Raw genomic sequence first — 16,901 nt, forward strand, 5'->3', positions numbered from 1 at the left:
TCAAAAATCAGAGAATGCATGCATGTGTGTGTGTGACCTCCTGAACACAAAGCATTGAAACTGGCTAGGACTGGCTACCAGGGGGTGTATATGCTAGGAGGGAGGAGCTACACGTTTGAGTGTAGTACTTTGTGTGTCCTCCGGAGGCAGAAGCTATACACCCATGGTCTGGGTCTCCCATAAGGAACGATGAAGAAAGTAACTTTTCCAATAGTTTCCAGAATGGGCACACCCAATAAATACTATCTATAAATAATGCAGCAAAACAATTCATTTATTATGCATTAGAAGATTTTTTTCTTGTCTTGATGGAAGCTTTTATGTCTATAACTACAGCATGATTTGCATGCAACATTTATTGTTATAGTACCAGCTGGCTGGCATTCACGCTTAAACTACCATTATCCTGCGTCAACGCTTCCACATCATACTTGAAATGATAGCACAGCTAGTAATATTGCTAACTGTAATTATAATCAGTTTAATTTCTAATTATAAAAAAAAAAAAACACAAAAAACCACACAAACAAAAAAAAATATAAACTAGATTTCATATTCTAGCATAATAAATACACTTACATCTTGCGTTACTGCATGCAGAACTCCACTGTAAGAAACGTTAGAATTGAACCTAAAAACTGCATCAGCAAACACTCCATCTGTACAAGAGAAAGAAAAAAAAAAGGTATGTATAACATTTGTACCGCCTGCTTACAGAAAGCTAGAGACACTGCATTGTGTAATGAGCTGCAGCATGCAAGTATGCAAAAAGTGCAGAGGATCTGTCTTGCAGCTTGCACCTTGACTTATGGTGCGATCAGCGCTGTGCAGTCGGTAAAACAAACCTTCGACTCAGACTCCCACATACGAGTATATTGCTTATAGTGAAGTGAAAAATGTGTTGTAGTACAAAGTGATCAGTCATTTAATCATTTTTATGATACAATAATCAAGATATTTAGATAGAACATAAAATATATTTATTGGAATACAACTTTAGAACACAAAAAACTAATAAATTGTAAATATGTAATACACTATGTAATATACAGTAGACTACACATCTTGTGTGTATATATATATATATATATATATATATATATATTGTGAGGTAGCACAGTCTGCTGCGCAGCAGAAGACACGGGATCCAGGCATTAAGGTTCACAGCACACGGTTTTAATGTCCAAACAAAAGTCCATAACACAATACATGTGCCTCTCCAGCAGAAAACTCAGGGAGTTCTGTTCACTCCCTCACACCCGGCACACCTGCCCTCGTTCCTGATTCTATTTAACCCTTCCTTCAGCCTGTAGGGAAACAGCATTAACCCTAGAGTGGATTTACTTTCTATCATGGAGTGAGCACAACCGGGGCGAGACATACCGGCCGTCATAGATAACCCCGGTCACAGTCTCACATACCCCCCCCTCAGTTCAAGCGTGCGGGGTTGAACTCCCGCCATCAAACACGGGCCGCGGGACAAGGCATCGGCGTTGCCCTGCAACCTACCGGCCCGGTGTTCAACCGTAAACCGGAAGTTTTGCAGAGAAAGGAACCACCGGGTAACCCGGGCATTCCGTTCCTTGGCGGACCTCATCCAGACCAGTGGAGAGTGATCCGTCACCAAGCGAAACTGCCGTCCCAGCAGGTAATAGCGTAGGGACTCCAAGGCCCACTTAATCGCCAGGCACTCCTTCTCCACTACGCTATAATTCCGCTCGGGAGGGGTGAGCTTCCTACTCAAGAAGGTGATGGGGTGTTCCTCCCCCTGAACCACCTGAGACAGCACTGCCCCCAGGCCGATCTCCGAGGCGTCAGTCTGTACTATGAACTCCTTCCGGAAATCAGGGTTGACCAGAACGGGCTGTCCGCACAGGACCTCCTTCAGGGCCCGGAAGGAGTCCTCGGCCTGCGGAGTCCAGCGCACCATGACGGACTTCTTGCCTTTGAGAAGGTCCGTCAAGGGGGCTGATAGTCCCGCAAAATCCTTTACAAACCTCCTGTAGTACCCCACGATACCCAGGAAGGCCCTAACCTGCTTCGTGGTCAGGGGTCTAGGCCACTTCTGGATCGCCTCAACCTTGTTAATTTGGGGCTTAATCACTCCTTGGCCTATCACGTAGCCCAAGTAGCGGGCTTCCGTGAGTCCCAATGCACATTTCTTGGGATTGGCTGTCAATCCGGCTGTTTGAAGCGCGTCCACCACCGCTTGTACCTGTTCCAAGTGGGTCTGCCAATCGGAGCTGTAAATAATGATGTCATCCAGGTACGCTGATGCATACGCCTGGTGGGGTTCCAGCACTAAGTCCATCAACCTCTGGAACGTGGCCGGAGCGCCATGTAACCCAAAAGGCAAGACAACATAGTGGAAGAGACCCTCCGGCGTAACAAAAGCGGTTTTCTCCTTGGCGGACTCCGTTAGTGGCACCTGCCAGTACCCTTTGGTCAGGTCGAGCGTGGTAAAACATCGCGCCTGTCCCAGCCTATCAATCAGCTCATCCACCCGGGGCATGGGGTAGAGATCGAACTTGGATATTTCGTTCAATCTCCTAAAGTCATTGCAGAACCTTAAGGAGCCATCGGGTTTTGGTATTAGGACAATCGGACTAGCCCATTCACTCCGGGATTTTTCGATGACCCCCAGGCGTAACATTGTCTTTACTTCCTCCGATATGGCTTGTCGTCGAGCCTCCGGTACCCGGTATGACTTCAGGCGTACCTTCAGGTGGGGCTCGGTGACAATATCATGTCGTATCAGACTGGTCCTACCGGGCAGCTCGGAGAAGACATCGGGGTTCTGCTGAACCAACCGTCTGGCCTCTTGCCTCTGTTGCTTGGTGAGGGCTTCTCCAATCCTTACTTCCGGTTCGTCCTCTCCGGAGGTCGCTGGAGCCGGATGTGAACGACCCGAAGAGGAGGGAGGTGGGGAAAAAACAGCCATCAGGCTTTCCCGTTCCTGCCAAGGTTTTAATAGGTTGACATGGTATATTTGTTCAGGTTTCCGCCTACCGGGCTGCAATACTTTATAGTTAACCACCCCGACTCTTTCCTTTATCTCGTAGGGGCCTTGCCACTGAGCCAGGAATTTGCTCTCTGCCGTGGGGATCAATACCAACACCCGATCCCCGGGTTTAAAGGTCCGCACGGTGGCTTGTCTATTGTAGCGGCCGCTTTGCGCGGCCTGAGCCTCCTGTAAATGCTCCTTCACAATTGGCATGACCGCGCTTATGCGGTTCTGCATACCCAAAATGTGTTCAATCACACTTTTATGGGGGGTGGGCTCTTGTTCCCATGTTTCCTTTGCCAGGTCCAACAATCCCCGGGGATGTCGCCCGTATAACAATTCAAAAGGCGAAAACCCCGTGGATGCCTGTGGCACCTCTCGTATGGCAAACATCAAATAGGGAAGCATCATATCCCAGTCTTTCTAGTCTTTTGAAATCACCCTTCTTAGCATGGTTTTCAGGGTTTTATTGAAACGCTCGACTAAACCGTCCGTTTGAGGATGATACACAGACGTACGCAACTGCTTGATCTGGAGTAGCCGGCATAGCTCTTTGGTCACTTTAGACATGAATGGGGTCCCCTGATCCGTAAGGATCTCCTTGGGCAATCCCACCCGGCAGAACACAGCAAACAACTCCCGAGCTATAAGCTTTGCTGCAGTATGTCTGAGAGGTATCGCCTCGGGATACCGGGTGGCATAGTCAACGATCACTAGGATGTGTTGGTGCCCTCGAGCGGACTTTACGAGGGGCCCCACCAGATCCATCCCTATCCGTTCAAAAGGGACTTCTATAATGGGTAACGGTACCAACGGACTGCGAAAATGGGTCAGGGGTGCAGTAAGCTGACACTCCGGGCAGGTTTCGCAGAACCGTTTTACCTCCCCAAAGACCCCGGGCCAATAGAACCTTTGCAATATTCGCTCCTGCGTTTTCTTGACCCCTAGGTGGCCACTCATCAGGTGTTTATGAGCCAAGTCGAGGACCCGCCGGCGATGCGGCTGGGGCACCACCAACTGTTCTACCCCTACGCCCCGTATTTCATCTACCCGGTAGAGTAAATCCTGCTTAAGAGCGAAATGGGGGTACCTTACCTGGGCACCGGGCAGCTGTGCCACCCCGTCAACTACTGTCACCCGACTCCGGGCATGTATTAACGTAGGGTCCTGGAGTTGGGCTGTCCCAAACGTATCCGGGGACGCCTCCAACTCCGGGATGGGCTCGACCGTCTCAGCCTCTCCTGCCAATACCTCTAGGGGCGACCTATCGGGTTCACACTCTGTCCCTATCATGGTGACCCCTACGGCAGGTGTCCCGGATTCAGGATTGTAGGGCTCAGGTCCCGGACCGACCAATATCTGAGGGGACTTAGGGGGTCCCCTCCATAAAGTCCAAAAATAGGGCAGATCCCTTCCTAGGATCACGTCATAAGGAAGAGTGTTAAGAAGTCCCACCTCATGTTGCACCTGACCGCAAGGTGCTGTGATGGTGACAATCCCCGTGGGATAGTCGCGGCGGTCCCCATGTATGCAAACCACCCCCACGGTGCGTCCGGTGGCCTTTACTTTAGCTCTCAAGGTGGATCGCACAAGGGTCACTAAGCTTCCGGAATCCAACAATCCTGTAACCGGACATCCATTCACCTGTATTTGGCACAAGTGGGGCTCCGTCTCTGGGGAGACCAGGTCAGCGGTACACACCACCTGAGCATACATTGAACCCCGCCGGGTAACCCCACAATCCATGGGCTCCGTGGTGAGTGGACACTGGGCTTCCATATGTCCCACCCGCTGGCACCGCCAACATCTAATGGGGACGGAAACCCCCTTGACGGGTTGTCGTTTAGGGTACAGAACCTTCCGGACCTCAGGAATGGCGGCCGCGGCCTCAGACGGGACAGTAGGGGACTCCTGTACCGTTGTCAGCGGTGGGTCCTTGGCCCTAGGCTTGGAGGGGCCGGACCGACGGGCGGTACGCAAAGTCTCAGTGTCCCGTATCAAGTCCTGCGTAGCCACATGCCGCTCTACCAGGGACACTAATTGGTCCAGGGTACTCGGGTCACCCTGTCCGACCCACCGTTGAACGGTGACGGGTAAAGTGCGCACAAAACGATCCACTACTACCCTTTCCACCATTTGCGCCGGGCTCAGAGTGTCAGGCTGCAACCACTTTTTTACAAGATGCAACAAGTCATAGGCCTGGGAGCGTACGGGTTTGGCTTCCTCATAGAACCACTGATTTACCCGCTGAGCCCGTACATAGGTATTCACCCCCAACCGAGCCAGTATTTCGGCTTTCAGGGTCACATAGTCAATGGCGTCCTCGGCACAGAGGTCCAGGTACGCTTTTTGGGGTTCCCCCGTCAGATAGGGCGACAATACCTCAGCCCACTGCGGGGTCGGCAGCTTTTCCCGCTCGGCCACCCGCTCAAACACCGCCAGGAACGCTTCCACATCATCACCCGGGGTCATCTTTTGCAACGCTTGTCTCACCGCTTTCCGGACGCTGCCGTCGTCACCCGATCCCGGGGTTGTTGCTGCCGGTCCGGCACGGATCGACTTGGCCAGGAGAACCATCTGTTCTTGGTGCCTTTTTTCCTGCAATTGCAAGGCTTGCTGCTGACGTGCATTGGCCTGCTCCATCTGTTCTTGGTGCCTTTTGTCCTGCACTTGCAAGGATTGCTGCTGACGTGCATTGGCCTGATCCATCTGTTCTTGGAGTTTTTTTTCCTGCACTTGCAAGGATTGGAGCAGGTGTGCATTGGTCTGTTGCTGCTGTGCATTAGCCTGAGCCAAATGCTTTAGTATGTCCTCCATGGCGTCGCCGGGTTTGGGCTGTAGTATAGCCACTCGAATCCAGGACATGCGCAGCTGGGTCACCAGGGATGGATGCTACACCTCACCGGCTGTCATGCCCGCCGATTCTCCACCATATGTGAGGTAGCACAGTCGGCTGCGCAGCAGAAGACACAGGATCCAGGCATTAAAGGTTCACAGCACACGGTTTTAATGTCCAAACAAAAGTCCATAACACAATACATGTGCCTCTCCAGCAGAAACTCAGGGAGTTCTGTTCAATCCCTCACACCCGGCACACCTGCCCTCGTTCCTGATTCTATTTAACCCTTCCTTCAGCCTGTAGGGAAACAGCATTAACCCTAGAGTGGATTTACTTTCTATCATGGAGTGAGCACAACCGGGGCGAGGCATACCGGCCGTCATAGATAACCCCGGTCACAGTCTCACAATATATATATATATATATATATATATATATATATATATATATATATATATATATATATATATATATATATATATATATATATATATATATATATATATATATATATATATATATATATATATATATATATATATATATATATATATATATATATATATATATACATATACATACATACATACATACACACACACACATATACACACATACATACATACATAGAGAAGGATTTTTGTGTACTCACCGTAAAATCTGTTTCTCTGAGTCTTCATTGGGGGACACAGGACCATGGGTGTATGCTGCTGTGACTAGGAGGCTGACACTAAGTGAACATAAAAAAAGTTAGCTCCTCCCTGGCAGTGTACACCCCGAGCCGGAGGCGGGATTATGCCAGTTTTGTGTAAAAGCAGTAGTAGGAGAGCCTTGAACAAACATGACTAAACAATGTAATACAATAGAACACAGTGCCTTATGGGCACGTAAACATATATAGTAGCCGGATGGAAACAAAGGTGACCCGCAAACATCCGGTAAATGAAGACCTCACAATCCAAACAGGGTGGGTGCTGTGTCCCCCAATGAAGACTCAGAGAAAGAGATTTTACGGTGAGTACACAAAAATACTTCTTTCTCTATCGCCTTCATTGGGGGACACAGGACCATGGGACGTCCAAAAGCAGTCCCTGGGTGGGTACATAAGCCGTCCCACAGAGCCAAAACAAACAACAAATTCTGTGGGAAAGCTCTGTACAAGTGCTTGCTACCTTTTTAGAGGTGTGCGACAGCCGTCTGCAACACCTTTCTCCCAAGGCAGGCATCTGCTGATGCCTGGGTGTGGACCTTGTAAAACCTGGTGAAGGTATGAAGACTGGACCACGTTGCGGCTTTGCAGACTTGCTCGGCTGAAGCCTGGTGTCTGATTGCCCAAGACGCCCCAACTGCACGGGTGGAATGGGCTCTTACTCCCCTCGGAGGGGACTTGTCCCTGATTCGGTAGGACTCCGCAATGGCTGATCTGATCCATCTGGCAATGGTAGCTTTTGGACGCCGGCATGCCCTGCTTGGAACCAGCAGGCAGGACGAACAGGTTGTCTGATTTGCGGAAAGGCGCAGTTCTCGAGACGTAAGTCCTAAGCGCTCGTACTAAGTCCAGAGTGTGTAGTGACCTTTCCAAGGGGCGAGTGGGTGCCGGACAAAAAGATGGAAGCACAATCTCCTCATTCAGGTGAAAAGGAGACACCACCTTCGGCAGGAACTCCGGAGACGGGCGCAGGACAACCTTGTCCTGGTGAAAAACAATAAAAGGTGAGCGGCACGAAAGAGCTGCCAGCTCGGACGTTCTCCTGATTGAAGTGACCGCCACCAAAAAGACCACTTTCCAGGATAAGTGTGAGAATGAAGATTCTCTGAGTGGTTCAAATGGAGCCAGTTGGAGGGATCCTAAAACCAGATTAAGATCCCATGGTTCTAGCGGAGCCCGATAGGGCGGATTCAGATGAGCAACTCCTTGGATGAACGTCTTGACCTGCGGACGTGATGCTAGGTTTCTTTGGAAAAGAACAGACAAAGCCGAAACCTGCCCCTTGATGGTTGCCAGCGAGAGACCCGCTTGCAACCATGCCTGAAGGAACACTAAAAGTGTCGGTAGTGACAGAACTAGCGGGGAGAGATTGCCGTTGACCTCGCACCACTGAAAAAAGGATTTCCAGGTGCGGTAGTAGATCTTTGACAATGAAGGCTTTCGGGCCCTAATCATAGTCTGAATCACTTCTGGAGCAAATCCTGACTGGGCTAACAGCCAGGATTCAAGAGCCATGCCGTCAAATTGAGAACCCCTGAATTTTGATGGAAGAGCGGACCCTGAGACAGTAGGTCCGGCCGATCTGGAAGCCGCCATGGGGTGTCTGCGACGAGCTGTGTGAGTTCTGCGAACCATGCTCGCCTGTGCCATTCTGGAGCGATGAGAATCACTGGAATGCCCTCTGCCTTGATTTTCTTGAGGACTCTTGGGATCAGTGGCAGCGGCGGAAAGATTAACGGTAGTCTGAACTGATTCCACGGAAGAATGAGGGCGTCGACTCCTAGCGCCTGCTGGTCGTGGTAGCGGGATATGAACTGTGGAACTTGATTGTTGAACCGCGAGGCCATCAGGTCCACATCTGGAGTCCCCCACCTGTGGCAAATCTGCTCGAAAACCTCTCTGTTTAGAGACCATTCGCCCGACGCCAGACCCTGTCTGCTGAGGTAGTCGGCCGCCCAGTTTTCCGCGCCGGGGATATGTACCGCGGAGATCCTGGCATTGTGAGACTCTGTCCACTGTATGATCCTCTTCACCTCTCTCATCACCATGACGCTCCTCGTGCCGCCCTGATGATTGATGTATGCCACCGCCGTGGCGTTGTCCGATTGTATCCTGATTGGAGACCCTTGGAGAAGGCGTTGAAAAGCTTGCAGGGCTCGTAGGACTGCTCTGATCTCCAAAACATTGATCGGGAGCCGGCTTTCCTGGTGGGACCACTGACCGTGAGCCGTGTGTTGCTGGAAGACCGCTCCCCAGCCCAGAAGGCTGGCATCGGTGGTGACCATCTTCCAGTGCACCGGTAAGAATGACGTTCCTTTGACGAGATTCTGGCTGTTGGTCCACCAGCGCAGCGAGTGGCGGACTTTCGGGGACAAACGTATCTTGCGATCCAAGGTGAATAGAGACTTGTCCCAATTGTGCAGCAGGAATAGCTGCAGAGGGCGAAGGCGGAAGCGGGCAAACGGAACCGCCTCTATTGCCGCCACCATCCGACCTAGGGCCCTCATACCAAATCGTATGGACACCGCCCTGGAGTGGTGGAGGGTCTGGACGTCTTTCCGGAGGGATACAATCTTTTCCTGAGGAAGGAACATGCGTCCTTGGATGGTATTGAACTCCATGCCTAGGCCGCGGTCAACGAGGACTTCTTCCGATTGATGAGCCAACCGAGACGGGATAGAGTGTCGATGGTGACCTGGACACTTAGACGACAGTCGTTGAAAGAGGACCCTTTGATCAGTAAGTCGTCCAGGTATGGAATTACCAAAACACCTCTGGAGTGCAGGATTGACATGGCAGCAGCCATGACTTTCGTGAACACTCGAGGCGCGGAGGCAAGACCAAATGGTAGGGCAGTGAACTGATAATGATCGTGTGCTACGGCAAAGCGTAGGAATCTTTGGTGCTGGTGTGCAATCGGGATATGCAGATATGCGTCCTGTATATCCAGAGAGGCGAGGAATTCGCCGACCTCCATGGAGGCAATCACCGATCGGAGGGACTCCATGCGAAATCTTCGGGTTCTGACGTACCTGTTGAGGATCTTGAGGTCGAGAACAGGACGCACAGTGCCATCCTTCTTTGGGACAACGAAGAGGTTGGAGTAAACTCCTCTGAACCGCTCCAAATCTGGAACCGGAATCACGACCCCTGAGCGGTGCAGAGATTCGATGGCGCGAAAAAAGGGGCGAACTCGCGCATCCGACTCGGGAGGATGGGAAAGGAAGAAGCGGCTTTGAAGAATTGACATAAATTCTATCTTGTAACCCGAGACTAGGATTTCTCTGACCCAAGCGTCTGTGATCAAAGGGAGCCAGACGTGTTGGAACAGAGAAAGGCGCCCCCCCACCTGGTCTGCGCTGACGCGCGAAGACCAGGAGTCATTTGGAGGAGTATCGCTGAGATCTAGATGCTGGTTTGGCAGGCTGGCGTGGCATCACGGAGCGATGTTCCCTGCGGTAGAGATAGAACTGTATGCGAGGCCAGACGGAAGACCGGAGGGTCGACCACCGGTGAGCCCGCCCATTCTTTCCTGAGATCCTCGGGGAAGGGATAGTGTAAATCAATCGACTTACCGTTGTTGAACGTCTTGTCCGGTTGCTGTCTGTGCTTGCGTAAGATCTCAGCGAACTCAGGATGATCGCAGAAATACCTGTGAACATGCTTAAGTCATTTGAAAGATACCTGTGAGCTCTGGGTGGTGGCAGAGTCAGGCTGTAGCTTCAGCGTCGTATTCACCGCGTCGACCAGGCTGTCCACCATACGCCTGACGTTGGCTGCCTGATCAGAGTCCATAAGGGAGGCTGCATCCGACTCTTCCCCTGAATCATCACACGGTCTCGGAGACGAGTGGCTCTCGGGCCATGGAGGGGAGAGGGACCTCTGGGAGGAATTGGAAGACGAGACCGTGCGGGTCCGCTTCCGCGCTCCAGTAGTCGGTTCTGGGTCAGACCGACTGTCATCCTGCGACGGCTGGACCTGCGGGGCCTGGCTGAGCGTAGGGAGCGACTGAAAAGCCTGCGCGATGGTCTGAGACGCCCTTGACAGGGAATCCACCGACTGGGAAAGAAAAGTCAGCCACTCCGGGGGAGAGAGCGCATTGGGGCTCGGTGCATCCTGTACTGCTGCAGAAGCGAGTGGGATGGGGGTGTCGGCGGCGTCTGGGGCAATCTGCGTGGGCTGTGGGTCAGGGACGCAAGCTGCGCAGAGGGGGGTAGCCTGGCCTTGGGAGAATTTTTCGTTGCAGGACGAGCACGCAAAATGCATTATGAAAGGGACCTGTTTGGATCGGGACGACTTAGAGTTAGGCATGGCTGCTCAGGGGGCTCCTACTAGAGACACTAGGGAGGAGACAGGAGATAGGCAGGAAAAAAGTGAGAAGAAAAAAGTGTAAGAAAAGTTGCTGGTCCTAATCAGAAACAGCACTCACCCAGGCCTGTGTCCTCCCCGGGTCAGAAGGAGGCTCAGAGTAGCTGGGGCAGCCACCGGAAAATAGAAGCTGCTGCTCAGTGGCCTGCCTGCTGAGGTGGTCCGTTTTCCAGAAAAAACGCGGGCTTTTGCCCCTTTTTTTTTTTTTTCCTGAGGGGGCGTGCTATGGATGGTCTCTGCTGTTGCTGGGCAGAAAAGGCAGGGGGTGGGCCAGGAAGATGCACGCGCGCAAACGGGGGGGGCGGAGAGCTCCGGCCTAAGGTAGGCCCGAAGCCGGGGACTAAATTTGTGAGCGGCGGCCGCCGGGAGCGCAGCGCTGCGCGCGGAGCAGGGCTTACCTGCATCCCTGCGCGGTGTCCGGATCCCTGGGTCCCATCCTGGCTGCTGAAGGCCCCCGGTGAGTGCCGGCTTGTGTTGGCAAGTGCCAGGGGAGGCTGCTGGGGGGCTGTGTGTGAAGTACTGCAGAGCGCTCCTGCGCTGCAGTGTGTGCTCCTTTGCCTGGGCCCAGTGAAACAGGGGAGAACGCTGGGGGAGGCCTGGTGCTGTGAGCGCTCCTGCGCTTGCGATGCTTCCTCGCCGTCTCCACCTGAAACACCCCTTGGGACGGTATCCTAGGGGTCGACGGGGAGTGAGCCCATAAAAAGTAAATGAGTGGGACCCCAATCAGGCCCTGGGGTGGTACCATGGGGCCGGAGGGGGATAAGGGCTGAGTCTCGAGTGGGGACGATACCCTGTAGGGCAAGAGCAGGCGAGGATACTCTCTGGTGCAGGGTCTTTAACCTTGCAGAGGAGATATAAAATGCGAAAAAAAAAAGGATGACAACGCTGAGCGGCGCCGTATGGTTGAAAAAACGGAAAAAAAGAAATAGCCTAGGCTGAGGTTGGCCCACAGAGATATGGGCCCACAACAGCCTCCTACGACACTAAGCAAAAAACTGTCATAATCCCGCCTCCGGCTCGGGGTGTACACTGCCAGGGAGGAGCTAACTTTTTTTATGTTTACTTAGTGTCAGCCTCCTAGTCACAGCAGCATACACCCATGGTCCTGTGTCCCCCAATGAAGGTGATAATATATGCATGTATGTATATGTATATATATATATATATATATATATGTGTATGTGTATACACATATACATATACACACACACATATATATACACATATATGTACATACATACACATTACATATTGCATTACATATTTACAATTTATTACAGTTTGTGTTCTACAGTTGTATTCCAATAAATATATTTTATGTTCTATCTAAATATCTTGATTATTGTATCGTAAAAATGATTAAATGCCTGATGTTCACATTTTACTACAATACATTTGTCACTTAAATAAGCAATAAAGTATTATTTAGTATGTTTTTGTTGAAAACTGTTTTTTTGCCACTTACATAGTGTATTACATAGTGTTATATATAACACTATGTAATACACTATGTAAGTTGCAAAAAAAACGTTTTCAACAAAAACATACTAAATAACATTTGTGCAGTCTATGAATTTGTTCTAAGCCATAGAATTGCCTCCATCAGATCCTCCTTCGCAGATGACCTCAAATCGGACCTGATAATTTTAAGGCTAGAGAACAACCTCTCTACAATAACTTGGGTTGGAGGCAAAGCCGTGACCACATGGGCAACATCTCTAACAATTTCCGGGTATAAAGGAATTGCCTCATGCACAGTCAGTTTTGATGAACGGTCGAATTTTTTTATTTCTTTGAGAGCAAATGAAAAAGGTTGCTGAAATCTGGTCAATCTGCTGCTATAGGAGACGGAGTGAAATCTTTTTCCCTGCGGCAACGCTTTGCCTGCTCCATGTCATCCAAATACTTGTCAAAGTTAAACTCCTCATCTGATGAGGATGAAGACATGGCAGCAGTAGCACTGTCAGCACCCAAGTCCTTTTGCGCCTGGCAGTCCTGTAGCCACTCATCCTAACTGCTACATCACTCAAAGCTTCTTTTCCTTTAGTAAGCTGTTGATCATCAAGCAGTATATGATAACTTGGGTTCACATAAACAGCTGCCAGAAGAATTTTATTTTCCAATAGCTGTGTCTCTCTCTGTTTCATTGAAGCAGAAAAGCCATCTAAGATTAAACCTCATCTGTGGGACAGGCAAAATAGCAAGTTCTTCCACTCCCTTATGAAAATGCCAGGAATTAAATCCTCAGCTTGTAATTTTTTAGTCACGGTAAATGGGTGATTAAGCAATTGCTTCAATTCAGCCACCTGTGTCCATTGACCTTCATTTATGGTTACTTGAGGGTTCACCATATCTATAAGAAATGATTTTAGTTCAAGCAATCGCTCAGTCATTAAATAAGTGCTGCCTCACAGAGTGGTTTGATCAACAATTGCCCCTTTTCCAGCACGTCTCTTCAAGATGGAATCAATTTTAGGGGTTCTGGCGGCAATAACCAACTTCCTCACTTTTCCAATCAGATTTCCCGCATGTCCGCCCAGTTTCACACATCCGGCTTTTTGCCGGTTTGGCGGATGCGGCGCACACCAGTACTGTACGACACAGTATAGTGGCAGCGCCGCAACGTCCGGGTCACATGCTCCGATCACATGACAGCATGTGACCGGCGTTTGTCGCGCTGCTACTGTCCTGTATACACTGTACTGGAGTGTGCCGCATCCGCCAAACCGGCGAAAAGCCGGATATGTGAAACCGGGGTCTCTTGCAGACTCTCTCTTCTTGCCAGCTGCAGCGTGTGCACAACACAGCACATGTGATGAATATGAAAGTGTTTTAAAGCAGCTTCAACAAGATCATCTAATCCTAAAGTATCATTTTGCTGTTCTTCTGTTGTAATATGTTTGTTCCTCAGTTACATGAACAGCACTGTGGCCTTCCATCTCACACATACTAAATCCTAAATTTTCTTCTAGCTGTTGTTCATTACTCTCATTCATCAGTTTAATTATACTTATCATGTTTGAAGCATTGTCCTTTACAATAGCAAGAACCTGTTTTTTGAGTTTGTAATCTTGCAGAACTTTTTCCACTAAGGCCTGGAGAAACTGGCTGATGTGATGAGCTTTAGTATCTTTTACTGTCAGTGTCTTGCTAACAATTTCTTTCTTGTCAGAAACATATCAAACATTGATGGCAAAATAATTCAGTGAAATGCAGTGACTCTGCCATCCAGCAAAGGCAATGGGTTTTAAGATAGGACATTCAGACACATCGTTTTGTGAGGATCCGTTTTTGGGCTCAAAAACAAATACTCACAAAAAATGAGCAAGTCAGTTTGTGTGGTGTTTTTCTAATCTGATTTTGCTATTGAAAGCATTATCTATGAGCTCAAAAACCTTTCAGGTGATGCAGTATTTTAAAAAGCTGTTCTGCTTTTGCAGCTGAAAAATGTATCCTCAAAAAATGCAGCAAAAATGCTGTGCGAATGTAGCCTTACATCCGGAATAGAACAGACATTTATAGGACATTTCATAACTTTCCCAAATTCCTATGAAAAAATATTCAGCACATTCTGTATTGAACTACTGTCCCCAATTTATTATATATTTTAGGAGTCGGAGTATCTTATACCGACTCACACTCCACCAAAATGAGCTCCGACTCCACGACTCTGACTCCACAGCTCTGGGTGCGATGATGAAGCAATACTGACATGGATTTTTAAAGTAAGTATACCAGGTACATTAAGTCTAAGAGATTATCTAATATTGTATGCAGTTTGTATTGTAAAAGCTAAAGAGGGATCCACTTTAACAGGGAAATAAAAAATACACTGTTTTAATTTCAATAGAGATTAGGTCTACTTACTTGGAGGAGTATTAAGAAACCTCAAGTGAAGGCTTTCCACCTCTTCATCCACAGGGACACTCATGAGACCCCACCGCTGGCCTCTTTGTGTTGGAGTCATTTTAACACAGACATCCCTATTGCCGGAAGCTCTAACCCCATCTAAAAGGCTCGCCAGCAAGGAATCTCTGCAAAATAAAATTAATTTAAATTATTATTTATTTTACAAACTGCATTCCTCATAAGGTCTTAAAATTTCCTCCAAAAAACTTGAATTTTTTATTGACAATTTTCACTGTAAATGGGGCTGGTAGATTAGCCCCAGTTACAAAGGAAATTTCAGTCTCTTGGTTGCATAGCAGTTATCTGGTTTTCCTAGGATCCAGCAGTGCCTGCTCCCTCCCTACACCCCATTATCACAAGTTCACTGGGTCCAGAGGAAGAACCAACTAAATGCTACTGCTTCCTAATCTATATACAGTAGTGGTAGTTCAATACTGTATAGACAGAGATCATAGACAGTATACATGGTAATATAGCATGTTTGTCTTCTCTTTGGAATATCTGGCTGTGTCTGAAAGCTGGCTCCATGACCCACAGTTTCACGATTTTGTGCAAGCTGGTTAAACTGCAGTGAGGTTTTAGAACATCAGTGCAGAAATATGCGTGGTCTGCCCGGATGCATAAATTGTATGGATAATCCAGAAGTACTTAAAGAAATAAAGTAACTAGAGATGGGCGGACTCGCAGGAAACAAAGACTGCTGGGTCCCTGTTATTTTTTTTCTTATTTTTTTTTTTAAAAAACTTAGTTTTGATCTGGAATCGGATCTCCATATAAGTCTATGAAAATCAGAAACCGGAGATAAAAAAATGTTAGTAGACGGGATGGGGAGATAAGAGCGCGTGGAGTGTACTTATCGATGCTCTGTCGTGGCTTCAAGCTACTTCTAGGTCGTGCATTCACTTGCGGAGCAGCTTTCATTGAATACACACTACATTCCCTGCCCACCGGTACCTATGATTGGCTCAGGCTCTGCTGTGAGCGTGAGCAGAATATCATGTGACTGTGACCAGATCCTGCGATCGGATGACAGCTGTAGAGGAGAGAGTGGGATTCATTGTCAGCCTGTGCGTATATTTCACTGCACTTTGATAAACTTCTGAGTGCAGTCCGATGTGTTTTCTCGCACCCATAGACTTGTATGGGTGCAAGTGATAGGAGACTCGCAGTTAGGCCGGTGTTTCAATACTCGCATGAGTCACATGCAAATGTGTCGCATCACCCAGCACAGCCTGCCGTTCTCTGGACAGGAGCGTGCATCTGCATGAATTTCAGTTCAGCTACACGCTTATGTCTGGAGAGTGGCAGGCTGGGTGATGCAACTTAATACGTGTGCGAGACACACGCAAGTGTAACACCTGCCACAATCGCAGCATGCTTCAATTTTTTCCTCAGTCCGATTAGGGCTTAGGAAAAACTTGCCAACGTGAGCTGCAGCATTGTCCTACATGGGGCCCGAGTACACTCGGGCGAGTTACCGTATTTTTCGGACCATAAGACGCACTTTTTTTCCCCCAAATGTTGGGGGAAAGTGGGGGGTGCGTCTTATGGTCTGAATGTGGCTGCGGGGAATGTGGGTGCTGCGGTGGAGCGGGTCATCGGGGGCATGAGCAGGCTGTAGCAGCCTGCCGTGACCACGTGGACCCGCTCATTTAATATGCACGCCCATCCCCCGCCCATCATCCCTCAGCGCTGAAGCCGGCGCTGACAGGTGGGCGGGATGATGGGCGGGGGATAAACAGCCGGCTCGCATGATCACCCCTGGCAACTACGGCCTGGAGTGATCATGTGCGGCTGTATTCACTGCTCCCCGCGCGTCATCATCAGCGCGGGGAGCAGTGAATCAGTGAGTGTACAGTACTCACTGTTCCCTGCAGCATCGCTCGTCCTTCCCTCTGTGTCAGCGGCATCTCCTGTATTTGTGCCGGCAGCTGAGTGGAGACAAGCGGCCGCACAGCGATTAAGTCATCGCTGTGCGCACGTGTCCACACGCAGCGGCCGGGACACTGGCACAGACACAGGAGATGATCGCGATCCAGCAGGGTAATGGGGATGGCTCCAATCAGCGGCGC

The 16,901-nt window shown here is 49.4% G+C and overlaps 1 protein-coding gene across 4 annotated transcripts in view; it reads right to left on the reverse strand.

Moving 5' to 3' along the window:
* The window catches only part of DNAJC13 (DnaJ heat shock protein family (Hsp40) member C13), a 317,458-nt gene that overhangs the window by 212,565 nt on the left and 87,992 nt on the right, over positions 1-16,901 (reverse strand). For all 4 annotated transcript variants that reach the window (XR_012724354.1, XM_075315202.1, XM_075315201.1 and 1 more), the window contains exons 10-11: positions 14,788-14,954; positions 580-659 (exon numbers count right to left, since the gene is read on the reverse strand). Coding sequence is in view for 3 of the 4 variants with exons in the window: in XM_075315202.1 (XP_075171317.1) it covers positions 580-659; positions 14,788-14,954 (247 nt within the window). In the remaining variant the exon portion in view is untranslated. The remainder of the gene's footprint in view (positions 1-579; positions 660-14,787; positions 14,955-16,901) is intronic.

This window comes from Anomaloglossus baeobatrachus, chromosome 6, assembly GCF_048569485.1.
Source record: "Anomaloglossus baeobatrachus isolate aAnoBae1 chromosome 6, aAnoBae1.hap1, whole genome shotgun sequence".
Classification (NCBI taxonomy): domain Eukaryota; kingdom Metazoa; phylum Chordata; class Amphibia; order Anura; family Aromobatidae; genus Anomaloglossus; species Anomaloglossus baeobatrachus.